Source organism: Narcine bancroftii, chromosome 5, assembly GCF_036971445.1.
Source record: "Narcine bancroftii isolate sNarBan1 chromosome 5, sNarBan1.hap1, whole genome shotgun sequence".
Taxonomy (NCBI): Eukaryota; Metazoa; Chordata; class Chondrichthyes; order Torpediniformes; family Narcinidae; genus Narcine; species Narcine bancroftii.
The window spans coordinates 83,357,473-83,376,515 of NC_091473.1; the positions used below are offsets into that span (position 1 = coordinate 83,357,473).

At 42.5% G+C, this 19,043-nt stretch overlaps 1 protein-coding gene and 1 long non-coding RNA gene across 3 annotated transcripts in view; one reads left to right on the forward strand and one right to left on the reverse strand.

Annotated features, from left to right (window-relative positions):
* dusp12 (dual specificity phosphatase 12) overlaps positions 1-5,783 on the reverse strand; it is a 29,080-nt gene extending 23,297 nt beyond the window's left edge. The window contains exons 1-2 of one of the 2 annotated variants that reach the window (XM_069938116.1): positions 5,492-5,583; positions 3,649-3,760 (exon numbers count right to left, since the gene is read on the reverse strand). In XM_069938116.1, the coding sequence (XP_069794217.1) occupies positions 3,649-3,760; positions 5,492-5,555 (176 nt within the window). In that variant the 5' untranslated portion in view covers positions 5,556-5,583. Of the gene's footprint in view, positions 1-3,648; positions 3,761-5,491 lie in introns of both variants that reach the window. The other variant, XM_069938115.1, reaches the window with a different exon arrangement.
* On the forward strand, positions 5,577-18,061 carry LOC138763638 (uncharacterized). Its single transcript, XR_011357690.1, has 2 exons — positions 5,577-5,993; positions 17,431-18,061. It is a non-coding gene; the product is annotated as an uncharacterized lncRNA (long non-coding RNA).
* Positions 18,062-19,043: the final 982 nt, after the last annotated feature.

Here is a 19,043-nt window from a genome sequence, read left to right on the forward strand (position 1 = left end):
CTCCTGGCGTTAAAATATATGAATTTCAGAGATTTCCCAATTCTTAATCCCTGTTTTCCCTCATCTTTAATAACAACATTATTTCCTTTTCCTGCCAATTGCCCTTCATCTTCTTCCAGAGCATTTCCTTTCTCTATCACCTGCCCATCCATATGCAAATACTTACTACAAACTTTCTTTGTTTGCTTTCTAACCTTCTCCTTACTGCTCTGTACTATTTTGCTCCCTCCCCCCAACTATTCTAGTTTAAAGGATCCTGAGTAGCCCTAGCAAATACCCCTGCCAGGATTCTGGTCCCCCTGGGATTTAAGTGTAACCTGTCCTTACTGTACAGGTCACATCTTCCCCAAAAAAGGTCCCAGTGATCCAGAAACTTGAAAACCTGCCCCTTACTCCAATCTAAACTTTCCTTAACGCAGACCCATAACCCTCAATTTTTCTTGCATCAATGTGGCCAAATGTCTTTTCAATGTCCCTATTGTACTAGCCTCTACCACTAGCCCTGGCAATGCATTCCAGGCACCCATTACTCTGTGTAAAATCCTTACTCATGACATCACTCCTAAGCTTTTCTCCCCTCACCTGACACAGATGTCCTCTGGTTTATGCCTCTCATAATCTTATAGACCTCAGTTAAGTAATCTCTCATTCTTTGCCAATCCAAAGAAAAGCCCTAGCTGTGTCAACCTTGCATCATAAGGCATGTTCCCCAATCCACCCACACTGTGTGCCAGGGGCAATGAATCTGAACAGTAGTTTTTATTTACTCGTATAGCTTTGCAAAAGGATAAAAGGCACGTACAGACTCACTGGATTAAACACTCGTGGATAGAAAGTTATACAATCAAGTTACAACATATGATAACAGTCATCCCTTGATATCTCTAGCAAGGACGGCTCTTATCGAAACTAGTCTGTTTACCTCTCCCATCCATATACCTGTCCAAATTCTTCTTAAATGTTAAAAATGAGCCTACATTCATCTCAGCCGGCAGCTCATTCCACACTCCCACCATTTTCTGTGTGAATAATTTCCCCCTCTACACATTTCCCCTTTCATTCTTAACCCATGTCCCCTGGCTTTCATCTCACCTCCCCTCAGAGGAAAAAAAAATCTACATTTATTCAATCTCTCCCCCTTATAATTTTAAATACGTCTGTCCTAACCTGTTTAACCTCTCTCCCTGTAACTCAGTTCCTGAAGTCCAGGCAACATCTTAGTACTATCTTCCTGATATCCTTCCTGTAGTTAGGTGACCCAAAACTGTACACAATGATCCAAATTTGGCCTCACCAATACATTATACAACTGTACCACCATAACATAGCAGCTCTTATACTCAATTCTTTGATTTATGAAGGCCAATGTCAAAATCTCTATTTGCAACTCTATGTAACTGTGTTCCCAGCTCTTCAGTGCCCTACCATTCACCATGTATATCCTTTCTTGCTTTGTTCTTCCAAAAGGCAACACCTCACACTAGTCTGCATTAAACTCCATCTGTCATTTTTCAGCCCATTTTTCCAGCTGGTCTAGATTCCTCTGCAAGCTTTGAAAAGCTTCTTTGCTGTTCACAACACCTCCAATCTTAGTGTCAATCTTAGAAAAACCTCCTGTCCAGCCCCACCAAATACCCAAAATGCCAGATAATCAGTTTTTTGTGTGGTCAGATGAACAGATTAGTTACAGAACAAAATTGTATTTAGCAATCAGGATGATTCTTGGTTCTGATTTGAATGCAGTTCTTGAGGATTTTTTTTTAAGTATCTTCAGACAATATCGACTTAGTTTTATCTAAAAAAGCTCTCCATCAGTGAAATGCAAGATCTTGTTGAATAAAAAGGTTTTCGATCATATCTTTGAATTTGTTCCTAATGAAGTGGAAACTGGATCAACTGGACCTATTGAGAATCATCTCACCCTTAAATTTACCTGGACTATTTCTACTTCTCTCTCCTCCCCTGGCCTATCTGCCTCCATCTCAGGAAACAAACTGAAGACAGACATCTATTGCAAACTCACTGACTCACACAGCTACCTCAATTATTCTCAATTCCAAATCATGCAGAAAAACCATGTACAACATCTGGAAGGCCAATGCAAATAAACAATTCCAGACCAAGCTACAGTCTCATACAGTTCCCTTCAGCTGTGGTATAACTTGCACACCACTTCATCCTATGAGATGAATCAACACAGTATCATCATTTGTGTTACAAATCTTCTGGTCAAGCTCAATGCTTTCTATGCTTGCTTTGGAAGAGAAAACAATGAAGAACCCTTGCAAGTACCACAGTACCCACCTCTGTGCCTCTCGGAGGATGAAGTAAACCTGGGGGGGGGGGGGAGAAGGGGGGTGAACCAATAAAAAGGAACTGGCCCAGACATTGTGCCTGCCAGTATCCTTAAAATCTGTACAAACCAACTGGCAGGGATTTTTCTGAACATATTCAACCTTTCGATACAATGGTTAGAGGTCCCCACCGGCTTCAAAAGGACATCCATTATTCTGGTGCCCAAGAGCAAGGCAATATTCCTCAACGACTATGGTCCAGTAGCAACAACATCTACTGTGATGAAGTGCTTTGAAAGACTGGTGATAGAACACATCAACTCCTATCTCAGGTTGGACCTGGACCCATTTCAATTCATTCATCATCACAACATGTCAACAACAGCCACTATCTCGCTGGCTCTCTATGCGGTGTTCACCCAGGGGCACCTCAAGGCTGCATATTCCATCCCTACTCTACTCATTGTACACCCATGAACATATAGCCAAGTTGAGCTCAAAAATCAATCTACAAATTCACTGATACCACCACCATTATTGGCCAGATAACTGAAAATTATGAGTTATGACACTGGATGCTGATCAAGACCCGTTTTGGGTGGTACCAGAATAGACTTGGTGTTGATGACACCAACACTAAGGAGCTGATTGTTGATTTTAGGAAGGAGAGGTTGAAGGTCCACACTCCTGTCTGTACTGATGGGAAAAATGTGGAGAGAGTTAGAACCTTCAAGTTCCTTGAGCTTTCAAAAACCAATCAATGACATGTCCGTCTGTCCCTGGCCTCACTAATTGTCAGGGTGAGGTTAAATAAAAAAAATTAGGAACAATATATCATATTCCTCCTGAAGCATTCCGGTCAGGAAAAAGGGCAGCAAGGGAGAGAAAAATCAACCGTGGTTAACAAAGGAAATAAAGGAGAGTATAAAATTGAAGGCGCAGGTGTACAAAGCTGCAAAGAGCAGTGAGAAACTGGAAGATTGGGAAAACTTTAAGAGACAACAAGGGGTTACAAAGCGGGTAATAAGAAATGGGAAAAAGGATTATGAAAGTAAATTGGCACAAAATATAAAAACAGAAAGCAAAAAATTTTATAAATATATAAAACAGAAGAGGGTGGCCAGAGTTAACATAGGACACTTGGAGGGTGAGAAAGGAAAACTGATAGCAAAAAATGAGGAAATGGCCGAGGCATTGAACAAATATTTTGTGTCAGTCTTCACGGTGGAAGACACGTCCAGCATGCCAAAGTGCAGAGTTAAGGATGCGAATGTTGGGGAGTGCCTTGATAAAATAGTTGTTACAAAGGAAGTAGTGATGGAGAAACTAATGGGACTAAAGCCAGACAAATCACCTGGTCCTGATGATATGCATCCAAGGGTTCTGAAGGAAATGGCAGAAGTTATAGTTGATGCATTGGTGGTCATATACCAAAATTCCTTGGATTCTGGGCAGGTCCCGGCAGACTGGAAGACAGCAAATGTCATGCCACTTTTTAAGAAGGGATGTAGGCAGAAGACTGGAAATTATCGGCCAATTAGCTTTACGTCTGTAGTTGGAAAAATGCTTGAAGCCATCATTAAAGATGAAATAGTGAAACTTTTGGAACGTAAGGGTTCAATCAGGCAGCCGCAGCATGGTTTTAGAAAGGGAAGATCTTGTTTGACAAACTTGTTAGGATTCTTTGAGGATATAATGGGTGCGGTGGATAGAGGGGAACAGGTTGATGTTGTATATTTGGATTTCCAGAAAGCGCTTGATAAGGTGCCGCACAAGAGACTTATAGTAAGTTACAGGAAAGTGGAGTCTGGGGAAGTATATTGGCCTGGATTGAAAATTGGTTGTCTGACAGGAGATGGAGAGTCGGGATAAATGGGAGTTTTTCAGGTTGGCAGAGAGTGGTAAGTGGGGTGCCGCAGGGGTCAGTGTTAGGCCCACAACTGTTCATCATTTACATTGATGACTTGGAGGAGGGGACAAAATGTGCTGTAGCCAAGTTTGCAGATGACACCAAATTGAGTGAAAGAGCAAATTGTAATGAGGATGTGGAGAGTCTGCAGAGGGATATAGTTAAGCTGGATGAGTGGGCAAAGGTCTGGCAGATGGAGTACAATGTTAGTAAGTGTGAGGTTATCCACTTTGACAAGAAAAATAAAAGAGCTGATTATTTAAAGGGTGAAAAACTACAGCATGCTGTTGTGCAGAGGGACTTGGGAGTGCTTGCGCATGAATCGCAAAAAGTTAGGTTGCAGGTGCAGCAGGTTATTAAGAAGGCAAATAGAATGTTGGCCTTCATCGCTAGAGGAATTGAATTCAGGAGTAGGGAGGTAATGTTGCAACTGTATAAGGTACAGGTGAGACCGCACCTGGAGTACTGTGTCCAGTTCTGGTCTCCATATTTGAGGAAGGATATACTGGCTTTGGAGACGGTCCAGAGGAGGTTTACTTGGTTGATCCCTGGGATGAAGGGGTTGACTTATGATGAAAGATTAAATCATCTAGGATTGTATTTGCTCGAGTTCAGAAGAATGAGAGGAGATCTTATAGAAACATATAGGATTATGAAGGGTATGGATAGGATAGATGTAGGAAGGTATTTTGAGCTGGCCGTAGAAACTAAAACGAGAGGAAACAGTCTCAAGATTTGGGGGAGTAGATTTAGGACAGAGATGAGGAAAAATATTTTTTCCCAGAGAATAGTGAATGTTTGGAATTATCTGACCAGGGAAGTGGTTGAGGCTGCCTCATTAAACATATTTAAAATTCGGTTAGATAAATTTTTACATGATAGAGGAATTAGGGGATATGGGGAGAAGGCAGGTAGGTGGAGTTAGGTCATAAATTAGATCAGCCATGATCGTATTGAATGGCGGAGCAGGCTCGATGGGCCATTTTTGGCCTCCTCCTGTTCCTACTTCCTATGTTCCTATATCCAACAAATATGATTTTTTTAAATTTTAGGTAAGTAATCCCCACCATCTGGTTCTACTGTTACCATCTCTTCTTTGCCCAGCCCTGTACTTCGTTTTTCTTCCTCTCACTAACTTTTCTTATTCCTCCCTTCCTTGCCCACTCTTCCTCTGACACTGTACCCCATCCCTCTCTCAGCTTCTTTCCCCGTTTACCCATGTAATGTTATGTGTAGGCTGCCGCACACACACCAAGCCAGAGAGGTTGTGGCCTAAGGAGTCACCTACCAATGCACCAACACGGCAGCTCCCGCTGCCCCATGCGCCTCCTGCACAAAGTCCACGCATTCATCCATTAAGCTCAGCAGGTCGGTGCAAGGCTCGTCCAGCGCCTGCACAAACTTCGAGCAAACGTTCCCCAGAGGCGGGGGCTCCTGCGAGTCCACGGTGAGTACATGGGAGATACCGCATTCCGAAAGGCTCGGAAGCAAGACCAAGTCACGGGCTGCACCCAGGAATAAGCCGCTTCTCACCAGAATCATAGCCCCACCACGCCAGCGCTGTGATGTCACCGCGTACGATGACGGAATCGACTGACGTGACCCGATCGACTCCCTCCCGGATCCGAATCAACTCCGACGTCGCTGCTTCCTGCATTAACTATTCTATTCTCGGGTTCAGTCGGCTGACTTGGCCGCCCAAATTTCAGCCTCCTGCTGAATAGAGAACAAACTGCCTTTAGGACTGGACGCGTGTACAAAAGGATGGCCAGCTGGTATTTGGTGTGAAGGTCAGTGAGGCGCTGCAGTTCAAGGGCTATTCATTTTGGCCCAGCTATATTTACTTCTATTGCGCTGTGTTGCATTGGAGGTGGCATATGTTATACTTCTATTTCTTTTTGATCAAGACAAATACAGGTTGTTAATTTAACTCAATTGTATGGTCATAGGTGGCCATTTCCAAGAAGTAGGACAATATGGTCATGTTACCATATAAATGATATATACACACTCTCTGAACCCTTCTCCATTAACAATGGCGTGAAGCAAGGCTGTGTTCTCGCACCAACCCTCTTTTCAATCTTCTTCAGCATGATGCTGAACCAAGCCATGAAAGACCCCAACAATGAAGACGCTGTTTACATCCAGTACCGCACGGATGGCAGTCTCTTCAATCTGAGGCGCCTGCAAGCTCACACCAAGACACAAGAGAAACTTGTCCGTGAACTACTCTTTGCAGATGATGCCGCTTTAGTTGCCCATTCAGAGCCAGCTCTTCAGCGCTTGACGTCCTGCTTTGCGGAAACTGCCAAAATGTTTGGCCTGGAAGTCAGCCTGAAGAAAACTGAGGTCCTCCATCAGCCAGCTCCCCACCATGACTACCAGCCCCCCCACATCTCCATCGGGCACACAAAACTCAAAACGGTCAACCAGTTTACCTATCTCGGCTGCACCATTTCATCAGATGCAAGGATCGACAATGAGATAGACAACAGACTCGCCAAGGCAAGTAGCGCCTTTGGAAGACTACACAAAAGAGTCTGGAAAAACAACCAACTGAAAAACCTCACAAAGATAAGCGTATACAGAGCCGTTGTCATACCCACACTCCTGTTCGGCTCCGAATCATGGGTCCTCTACCGGCACCACCTACGGCTCCTAGAACGCTTCCACCAGCGTTGTCTCCGCTCCATCCTCAACATCCATTGGAGCGCTCACACCCCTAACGTCGAGGTACTCGAGATGGCAGAGGTCGACAGCATCGAGTCCACGCTGCTGAAGATCCAGCTGCGCTGGATGGGTCACGTCTCCAGAATGGAGGACCATCGCCTTCCCAAGATCGTATTATATGGCGAGCTCTCCACTGGCCACCGTGACAGAGGTGCACCAAAGAAAAGGTACAAGGACTGCCTAAAGAAATCTCTTGGTGCCTGCCACATTGACCACCGCCAGTGGGCTGATAACGCCTCAAACCGTGCATCTTGGCGCCTCACAGTTTGGCGGGCAGCAGCCTCCTTTGAAGAAGACCGCAGAGCCCACCTCACTGACAAAAGGCAAAGGAGGAAAAACCCAACACCCAACCCCAACCAACCAATTTTCCCTTGCAACTGCTGCAATCGTGTCTGCCTGTCCCGCATCGGACTGGTCAGCCACAAACGAGCCTGCAGCTGACGTGGACTTTTTACCCCCTCCATAAATCTTCGTCCGCGAAGCCAAGCCAAAGAAAAAGAAAGAAAGAACATAAAAGTACAGCTGCGCTGGGTGGGTCACGTCTCCAGAATGGAGGACCATCGCCTTCCCAAGATCGTGTTATATGGCGAGCTCTCCACTGGCCACCGTGACAGAGGTGCACCAAAGAAAAGGTACAAGGACTGCCTAAAGAAATCTCTTGGTGCCTGCCACATTGACCACCGCCAGTGGGCTGATAACACCTCAAACCGTGCATCTTGGCGCCTCACAGTTTGGCGGGCAGCAACCTCCTTTGAAGAAGACCGCAGAGCCCACCTCACTGACAAAAGGCAAATGAGGAAAAACCCAACACCCAACCCCAACCAACCAATTTTCCCCTGCAGCCGCTGCAACCGTGTCTTCCTGTCCCGCATCGGACTTGTCAGCCACAAACGAGCCTGCAGCTGACGTGGACTTTTACCCCCTCCATAAATCTTCGTCCGCGAAGCCAAGCCAAAGAAAAGAAGACATAAAAGTGTGTTTTTAAAAAAATAAAATTTAAACCTTGTTGTAAAAACAACAAATGCATCAAAACAACAAATGCAAACAGATGATCACCTGAGTTATTTTATTAAATAAAAATTTGAACATGAAACATACAAATCCAGCAAAAACCTAGCTATTTCAACATAAATCAGTGATCTTTCTTCTAGAGCCCTTTTCTCCCTTCAATAATTTAGCATTCTGCATATTACATACTGTGGTGATATGTTTCCTCCATTGTATATAGTTATGATTGAGAACTGTATATATTGGAGCTGGCCCGCCCACTGATGACTCGTACTCTGTGACTCCTCCCCCGAGGTCCTGGGCCATAAAGCTCGAGGTACCTCTCCCCAAAATTCCTATACCTGGATCCGGGCCAGCAAGGTTCCTCTGTACATTAAAGCCTATCATTCCCTCTGCCTAGACTTTGTGGTTACTGGTTTTCCTTTTTGTGCACTACGCATACAATACATGCATTCATAAATAAAGAACTGAAAGAAATGAATATGGAGCCTCACTTGCCCTCCTTCAAAGCCTGCCACTGCTCCATTTAATGTTGACTGGCTAACTGAAGCACTGCCGATCGCACCAGAACTACGTGTCTGCGCTAGACGTTCCCCCGTCTGTGGGTCTATTGCGTATGCGCCAACTGGCCCCAGTAAAGTAACCCACCATGCTTGCGTCAGCCAGCCCTGATACTCCAATCCATCACCCATGCACTAGCTGGCACTCACGTGTGCGCTCAAGAAGAAACATGACTGTGCATGGCCCACCATCCCCGTGATGCCACATTTAACAAGGTAACTGCCCCCCCTCCTTTGCCCTTTCTGACCCTACACCCCCAAATGGAGGACAAATTAATATCCAGCTCAAGGTGGTGCTGGACGGAGGACAGATTGCTCAAAAGCTGGACTGTCTGACATAAAACTGGATGTCTTGTCACCCTATTGAGACTGCCCTGCCATTTCCCCATTCAGCCCCACTGCCCAGCCTTCTCCCCAATATCTTTGATGCCCTAGCTAATCAAGAACCAACTTATCCCTCTCTGTATTAAATACACCCAATAACCTAGCATCCACAACCATCTGTGGTGATAGATTCCACAAATTTACTACCCTCTGGCTGAAGAAATTCCTCCGCATCCTCTAAGCGGATGCCCTTCAATCCTGAAGTTGTGCTCTTTTGTCCCAGATTCTTCCCACCATGGGAAACAACCTCTCTACATCTACTCTGTCCATGCTTTTCAATATTAAAAATGTTTCAGTGAGATTTCTGCCCCACCATTCTCCTAAATTCTAATGAATACATGCCAAGAGCTGTCAAACACCTCTCTTATGATAACCCTCCCATTCCTGGAATCATCTTAGTGAACCTGCTTTGAACCTTCTCCAACATCAGCACAAATGATGAGCCCAAAACAGTTCATAATACTGTGTGGTTTCGCCAGTGCCTTAAACTTTCAACATCACATCTCTGTTCATATATTCTATTCCTTTTGAAATGAATACCAGCATTGCAGTTGCCTTCTTTACCACTGACTCATCAAGACACTGAAGACCATTGAACTGACGCCAACTAAAAATGGACCACGTTTATCTTAATTTTGAGTTGATGTTCCGCTGCATTGTTTTTTTTTAAACTTTTTTATTTTTCACACCATAAATCACAATAGCCATGATATACACTTTTTCTTTTCCACACATTTACAGTGACTTTTTCTCCCTCCCCCCTCCCTCCTCCCAAGCCACCCCCCCACCCCCCCCCTCTCATCCATTTTAGGTATACAATCTAGGTTGCATTAATTCAGTTAGACAATGTTGTCATTCAACAAAAATACACCAGAAATTCTACTGAGTCCATTCTTTTCTTTTCTTCTCCTTCCATCAACTTAGGTAATGTTTGTTCCCGGTAGGTTTTCGCTATTGTATTTAATGTAAGGCTCCCATACTTGTTCGAATATTTCAATATTATTTCTTAAACTATATGTTATTTTTTCTAATGGAATACATTTATTCATTTCTATATACCATTGTTGTATTTTCAAATTATCTTCCAATTTCCAGGTTGACATAATACATTTTTTTGCTACGGCTAGGGCTATCTTGACAAATCTTTTTTGTGCATCTTCCAAGTCAATTCCAAATTCTTTATTTTTTATGTTGCTTAGGAGAAAGATCTCTGGATTCTTTGGTATATTGTTTTCTGTTATTTTATTTAATATCTGATTGAGATCATCCCAAAATTTTTCTACTCTCTCACATGTCCAGATTGCATGAATTGTTGTTCCCCTTTCTTTTTTACATCGAAAACATCTATCAGATACTGTTGGGTCCCATTTATTTAACTTTTGCGGTGTAATGTATAGTCTGTGTAACCAATTATATTGTATCATACGCAGCCTCGTATTTATTGTATTTCTCATCGTTCCAGAGCATAACTTCTCCCATGTTTCCTTTTTTATCTTTATATTTAAATCTTGTTCCCATTTTTGTTTAGTTTTACCATTTGTTTCCTCATTCTCCTTTTCTTGCAGTTTAATATACATATTTTTTATAAATCTTTTGATTAACATTGTATCTGTAATCACATATTCAAGGTTACTTCCCTCTGGTAAACTCAAGTTGCTTCCTAATTTATCTTTCAAGTAGGATCTCAGTTGGTAATATGCCAGCGCTGTATCTCCAGTTATATTGTACTTATCTCTCATTTGTTCAAAGGATAAGAATCTACTTCCTGAAAAACAATTTTCTATTCTTTTAATCCCTTTTTTTTCCCATTTTCTAAAGGCAAGGTTGTCTATTGTAAAAGGGAGTAGCTTATTTTGCGTCAATATTAGTTTTGGTATTTGGTAATTTATTTTATTTCTTTCTACATGAATCTTATGTTCCCTTGCGTATTAGCTACCTTCAAAAAGATATCTTGCATAAACTTTTGATCTTCTTCGTTAGGTGAATATATATTAAGTAGATTCCAAAGCTCTGAATATATCTGACATTTTATCATAACATATCTCCCTGCTGGATCTATTATTTCCTCTTCTATTTTAAATGGCACATTTTTGCTAATTAATATAGCCACTCCTCTTGCTTTTGAATTATACGATGCTGCTGTTACATGTCCTACCCAATCTCTCTTTAATTTCTTGTGCTCCAATTCAGTTAAGTGTGTTTCTTGGACAAATGCTATATCTATTTTTTCCTTTTTCAGTAAATTTAGTAGTTTCTTCCTTTTAATTTGGTTATGTATTCCATTAATATTTAGAGTCATATAGTTCAGCGTAGCCATTTTATATTTTGTTTATCTTCTCTTTCCATTTTTCCATCATTACCTTTCCTCCTTTTCCATTTCTGTTTTCTTATTTTCAACTCTTTACCAGACAACATTCCTACAACATCCAACATTTTCCTTATTCTCCTATTTCTATCTTCTTTATCCCCAATCTCCCCTTCCCCTCCTGAGTTGCCCTTTATCCCTTGTCGGACAACCACATCTCCCCTCTCCATTTGGATTTGCGAATCCACTCGCAAGCGTCAACTGATTTTGCAGTGGCCGCTCTTTGATGTTCCGCTGCATTGTTGATGACTGCACTTAAATTACTCACTCAGATACTTTTTTAAGTGAGATAAAGGATTCATGATGATGTATGGAAAGTTAAGGGAGGTATTTTATTGAAAAGAAAAACATATTTAAGTGACAAAGTGTAGTGGTTGGTACGAAGATTGGGATAAAGTCAGAATCCAGCTGGAGGGGCTAAAAAAAAATGATTGAGCAGAAAGTACATAAGGAGGACCAAGTTGCAAGAAATATTGAAACTGAGATTAAGAGTCTCTTGAAGTATGTAGACAGGAAAACATAAAAGAGAGAAATTGCATGGAGAAAAGTAAGCTGGGAAAACAATTATGAATTAAACAGATATTTTGACAATGGATGTCATGATAAATGCAACTGCATCTTTGACTTTTTGAGACACTGTACCTTGCATTCTGACTGCTGTTATCTGTAAAGTGTACATCCTATACTTTTGTTTTATTATTGCACAACTTGCTGTTTAAGAATGTTTTGGTATACTTGAATAGCATGAAAAATTAAGCTTTTCACTGTATCTGGATAAATGTGACAATGAACAATTCAAATGACCTGCTTCCCATTAATTCTAAACAATACAGGGGAGTAATTGAATCGTGTGATCATCATTAGAGCTTTACTATTAGCCAAACTAATGATACTAAAGGCTGATTATTCTCCAGGATTCCATCCCAAGATCCTAAAAAAAAAGTGGCTATAAAACCAATAGATGCATTGGGTGTAATCTTTCCAAAATTCCCAAGTTTCTGGAAAGATTCTGCAGGATTTGAAATTCAAAACATTGGGTGACAAGAATATGAGTAAATATTAGCCAGTTAGCCTTCAGAAAAATTTTTTTTTACCAAAAGTAGACTTTATTTCTAATAAATTGCTTAAAAAAGGAAAACCGTTCAGTCTGTTCCCACCCTTACTTTCACATCCATATATTCCCGTCACTGCATAAGTACCGTCACTGTGGCACCTTATCACATCTCCCTCCTTTGTGTTTATGGGGCTTTCCCTCGTCTCTGTTCCTCAATGCCTAATAATGGTAGGACTCCAGACTGTGGTTCTGCTTTGGCTCCACCAAGCCTCAGTACGTTCCTCAGCAAATAATCCTGCAACCTGGAATGTGCTAGTTGGCAACATTCCCTCGCTGACTTCTCTGTGAGCCAATAAGCCAACAGGTTTCAGGCAGATGAAAGTGCGTCTTTCATCAAGTTGATGGGCTTCCAACAGTTCTGTTTGTCTGACTCTCTGGGACTGCTTGCAGCCATGCTGCTGCAGTGGATGAACTGTGACAAAGACCCTTGCATCCTTCTTCAAAAACTCTTCACGAATCTGCATTCTGCAAAGACGTGGGTGACTCCACTCCACCACGGTCATCTCTAGGACAATGCGCTTTGTAGGTGATGTTCCGATCATACAGGAAGGATATGACTGGGTGTGCTCCTCTTAATGCCAGCCAGACCAAGTCCTGCTGCTTATTTGTAAGCACTGGTGATGAAATATTCTGCCAGATTACCTGGGCAGCCGGCTCAGGGAAGCACCAAATGGGGTTCATCGAGTCCTTGTCTTTCACTGTCTGCAGGAATATCTGTGTTGACCACTGCCTGATGGCCTTGTGATCAAAGGTGTTGGTTTAATTTGTATAGATGGCCTAGATTATTATCTAGTTGAATACCTAGGTATCGGATTGCTCGTGTTTGCCATTTGAATGGTGATTCTTTCTTAAACTTTGTGAAATCCGCATTATTCATTGGCATCGCTTCACTTTTATTTGCATTGATCTTGTACCCTGATACTTCTCCATATTCCTTCAATTTCATATGTAATTCTTTTATTGATAATTCTGGTTCTGTTAAGTCATGACGTCATCTGCAAATAGTCTGATTTTATATTCCTCTTTTATTTTTATTCCTCTTATTTTATTTTCTGTTCTTATCAGTTCTGCCAATGGTTCTATAACTAATGTAAAAACAGTGAGGGAGATAGTGGACATCCCTGCCTAGTTGACCTGCTTAATTTAAATTGGTTTGATATATATCCATTTACTGTCACCTTCGCCAATGGTCCCTTATAAAATGCTTTAATCCAATTAATATATTTCTCTGGTAGGTTGAACCTCTGTAGTACTTTGAATAAATAATTCCATTCTACTCTTGTCAAAGGCTTTTTCTGCGTCTAAGGCAATCGCCACTGTTGGCGTCTTGTTTCCTTGTACTGCATGGATTAAGTTAATGAACTTACACATATTTGTCCGTTGTTTGTCTTTTCTTAATAAATCCCATTTGATCTAGTTTTACTATTTTTGGTACACAGTTGGCCAATTTGTTTGCTAATAGTTTAGCTATTATCTTATAATCTGTGTTGAGTAGAGATATTGGTCTATACGATGCTGGTGTTAGTGGATCTTTCCCCGTCTATGCAATTACAAATTAAACTGTCAGCCATTAATGAAGAAATTACAAGATGACTTAGAACATTGGAAGTATTTACCACTAACTCTGATAGGAAGGGTAAACTGCATTAAAATGAATATCTTCCCAAGGATACAACACCTATTTCAATCGTTACCAATTCAACTAACAGAGAAATTCTTCAAGGAGCTAAAGAAAATAATAAGGAAATTCTTATGGAAAGTGGGGGAAACCGAGGATTCTTTGGCTTGGCTTCGCGGACAAAGATTTATGGAGGGGTAATGTCCACGTCAGCTGCAGGCTCGTTTGTGGCTGACAAGTCCGATGCGGGACAGGCAGACACGGTTGCAGCGGTTGCAAGGGAAAATTGGTTGGTTGGGGTTGGGTGTTGGGTTTTTCCTCCTTTGTCTTTTGTCAGTGAGGTGGGCTCTGCGGTCTTCTTCAAAGGAGGTTGCTGCCTGCCGAACTGTGAGGTGCTGAGATGCACGGTTTGAGGCGATATCAGCCCATTGGTGGTGGTCAATGTGGCAGACACCAAGAGATTTCTTTAGGTGGTCCTTGTACCTCTTCTTTGATGCACCTCTGTCTCGGTAGACAGTGGTGAGTTCACCATATAACACAATCTTGGGAAGGCGATGGTCCTCCATTCTGGAGACGTGACCTACCCAGCGCAGTTGGATCTTCAGCAGCATGGATTCGATGCTGTCGGCCTCTGCCATCTCGAGTACTTCGATGTTGGAGATGAAGTCGCTCCAATGAATGTTGAGGATGGAGCGGAGACAACGCTGGTGGAAGCGTTCTAGGAGCCGTAGGTGATGCCGGTAGAGGACCCATGTTTCGGAGCCGAACAGGAGTGTGGGTATGACAATGGCTCTGTATACGCTAATCTTTGTGAGGTTTTTCAGTTGGTTGTTTTTCCAGACTCGTTTGTGTAGTCTTCCAAAGGCGCTATTTGCCTTGGCGAGTCTGTTGTCTATCTCGTTGTCGATCCTTGCATCCGATGAAATGGTGCAGCCGAGATAGGTAAACTGGTTGACCGTTTTGAGTTTAGTGTGCTCGATGGAGATGTGGGGGGGCTGGTAGTCATGGTGGGGAGCTGGCTGATGGAGGACCTCAGTTTTCTTCAGGCTGACTTCCAGGTCAAACATTTTGGCAGTTTCCGCAAAACAGGACGTCAAGTGCTGAAGAGCTGGCTCTGAATGGGCAACTAAAGCGGCATCGTCTGCAAAGAGTAGTTCACGGACAAGTTGCTCTTGTGTCTTGGTGTGAGCTTGCAGGTGCCTCAGATTGAAGAGGCTGCCATACGTGCGGTACCGGATGTAAACAGCGTCTTCATTGTTGAGGTTTTTCATGGCTTGGTTCAGCATCATGCTGAAGAAGATTGAAAAGAGGGTTGGTGCAAGAATGCAGCCTTGCTTCACGCTAGATAAATTAACAGAATGGTACAAACAAGGGGGCTTACAGCTACCAAACTTTAAGAATTATTAGAGAGCAGCACAATTAAGATACCTATCAGATTTTTATCAAACAAGGGAAAAACCAGATTAGAGCTAGATAAAATGGGGGAGACGGTACTTGAACATATACTATATAAGTGGGATGAAAAGCTGGTGCAACAGGGGAATTCACCAGTACTGCACCATCTTCTCAACATTTGGAAGAAGATTCACGTAGAAAGGAAAAAAACAAATTATCAACTACCAAAATTAATATTGACGCAAAATCAACTAATCCTTTTCACAATAGATCACAAGGGATCAAAAGAATAGAAATTTGTTTTTCGGGAAATAAATTATTATCTTTTGAACAAATGAAGTACAAATATGGTATAACTCACGGTACAATGTTTGCATACCACCAACTGAAAAACTACTTTGAGGACAAATTGGGAAGCAGACTGAGGTTACCAGAAGGAAGCAGTTTTGAATTTGTGATTACAGACATCATGATAATTAAAAGATTTATAACAAACATGTACTTCAAACTACAAGTGAAAGAGAACGAAGAAATAAGCTGTAAACCCAAACAAAAGTGGAACAAGATCTAAACATAAAGAATAAAACATGGGAAAAGCTATGCTCTGGAACTATGAGAAATACAATAAACACGAGGTTACGCATGATACAATATAATTGGTTACACAGGCTATACGCCACGCCCCAAAAGTTAAATAAATGAGACCCAACAGTATCAGATAGATGTTTTCGCTGTAAGAAGGAAACGGGAACAACAGTGCATGCAATTTGGGCATGTGAGAAAGTTGAAAAGTTTTGGGAAGAACTAAATCGAGTATTAAATAAAATCACAAAAAGCAACATACCAAAAAATCCAGAGATCTTTCTTCTAAGTAATAGAAGAAGTAAAGAACTTGGACTCGATTTGGATGGAGCACAAAAAAGTATTATGATAGCCTTAGCTGTAGCAAAAAAAATGTATTATGTCAACCTGGATATCAGAATACAGCAATGGTACATAGAAATGAATAAATGTATTCCATTGGAAAAAAATAACATATAATTTAAGAAATAACATCACAGTATTCAAACAAATTTGGGAACCGTACATGGAACACAACAGAGAAGTCCTACCGCGGACCTCCACCATTTAAAATGACAGAATGAGAAGAAGGCGAAATGAACTGACCCAGTGTGTAAAAGTAGATGATACAATTTTCTTGTTTATATTCATTGTCTGATGACATTGTTTAATGGGTTTAATGTATCATATATGTTGAACATTGAATGGGTGGGAAGGAGGGAGGGAAGGATGGGGGGAAAAAAGGGAGAAAATGACATATATTCAAGAGGGAAAGGTTTATGTGTATTTTGGTCAATATGGTTCATAGTGTGACAAATAAAAAAAAAAGATGTTGGTGTGGAAAATTGTTTCCATGAGTGACAGATGGTGTGACAAAGTCCAGCTGACTGGGGCATTACAAGACATTAGGGTAGGCCTATCTTTTGCAATACCTGGATCAGGTAGAACCTCAGCATATGACGGCACTTGGTGCCCTCATACTTTGGTTGCATGCATACTAAGGTGATCATCAGAGTGAGGGCCACATTGGATATGCTCTTGCCCCCATTGTCTGGTGACTTGTACACAGTGACTCTTTGGACCCTTTTGGATCCCCACATGAACCAGAAAACTGCTCTGGTGACTACCAGGGTGGAAGTGCGGGGGAATGAGTTACACCCGTGCCAGTATAGCAGTACTAGCTGCTTTCAGATGTCCCGCTGAAGATTACCCACCTGCTTGCGTGGCTAGCAGAGTCCAGCTGGCATGTTTAGCTGGGCATGAAATGGGTGGCTTTCTGGCACCTAAACGTGCCAGCCTGGCCGCACACATGATGCACGCGTGCTTGCCAACTCCCCTCTGTACAGAAAGGCGGAGGATCAGGGTGGATACCTCTTTGAACGTGACATGAGTGAATACCCTTGCACACAACTGGCAGTGACGTAGTTCATTCCTCGTGGCTAAATGGGCAGGTCGGTGCACTAACGACATCCCTGTATTTTTCTCCACGCAGGTGTCCAGGAATGTTGATGGAGTGGAGGTCCCAGCTCATCTTGTGGGCGATGTGGCATACCCCCTTAGAACCTGGCTGATGAAGGGCTTCACACAGCATCGAGTTCTGGATGCAGACCAGCGAAGATTTAACAAGGCGCTGAATTCTGCTTGGATAGTGTTGGAGCATGCCTTTGGCATTTGAAAGGCCGCTGGCACTGTCTTTCTAGGTGTCTTGATGTTTCCACTGTGTTTGTCCCAGAAATAGTGTTTGCCTGCTGTGTGCTGCACAATATATGTGAACTCAACAAGGAGAACTTTTTGCCTGAGTGGCAGGTGGTTCCAGCAGATATCCCAGCACCCAGGACAATAATGATCCCCAACCCACTGCAGTGCAGGTCCTACGTTTGGCTATTATGTCCATCCTGTAGGGAGATGGATCTAATGGCGAGCCAGCGCGATGCAGGTTTGCCCCAAACATCCAACAACCAACTCCCACCACCGCCTTCCCTCCCCTCCCAGCCCAATCCTAGACCAAGTGCTGTGAGGTGAATGAGCAGCCTGGGCTCAAATGTCATCGTTTGATCAGAGCAATAATGAGGCTGCAGAAAAATGTATTCTTTTTATCTTTAATAAAACCAATTTGTCGATAACACTTGAAAAATCTCTTATTAAACTGAGGCTGTATATATTAGACATTGAAACATTCTCTTACATAACTGAGGTCAAAAAGGGTCTGTAAATATTTTAAAGAACATTAAAACTTTCTATTATAGAACTGAGGTTGGTAAAGGGCTGCAAACAGTGAACATCTTTTTTTTTTAACCATATAACCACTTACAGCACAGAACAGGCCAGTTCGGCCATACTAGTCCATGCCGTAGCAAATCCCCACCCTCCTAGTCCCACTGACCAGCACCCGGTCCATACCTCTCTAGTCCCCTCCTCTCCATGTAACGATCCGGTCTTTCCTTAAATGTAACCAATGATCCCGCCTCGAACACGTCTGCCGGAAGCTCATTCCACATCCCCACCACCCTCTGAAAATTTCTCGTAAAATAATTGAGGTAAATAAGGTGCCGTAAACATTTAAAGACACTGAACCTCTCTCTTTTAGAACTATGGTTGATAAAGGGCTGCAAACATTAAACACTGAAACATTCTCGTACATAACTGAGGCAGATAAGGGTCACTAGGCAGGTGAACTGGCCTTGCTTGTAATCCACGCAGCGGGGCAGTCAGCCAAAATGGCGCTGTCGGGGGGGGGGGTTTCCCCTTCTCAGCACAAAGCTCAGAAACCCGCGCTGGGGGACCACGTGACGCCCGGGTGACATCAGCGCCCCTCAGCGTGGTTCTCAGCCAGGTCTGGGCTGGGAGTATAAGTCCAGCCCAGCAGCGTGCAATAAATCAGTTCTGCTCACTGAGCTCAACCCGTCTGATTGTGTGTTTTTTCAGTAGTAGTGTTACTGCCACTACACTGGAAACATTTAAAAACACTGAAATTTTCTCATATATGACTGAGATAGATAATGGGCCATTAACATTTAACAGTAAAACTTAGTGCAAAAGAAGTGCCTTTGTAGCATGGAACAGGACAAATTCATCGATGACCTCCCCATGCAGCTGGTAAACAAA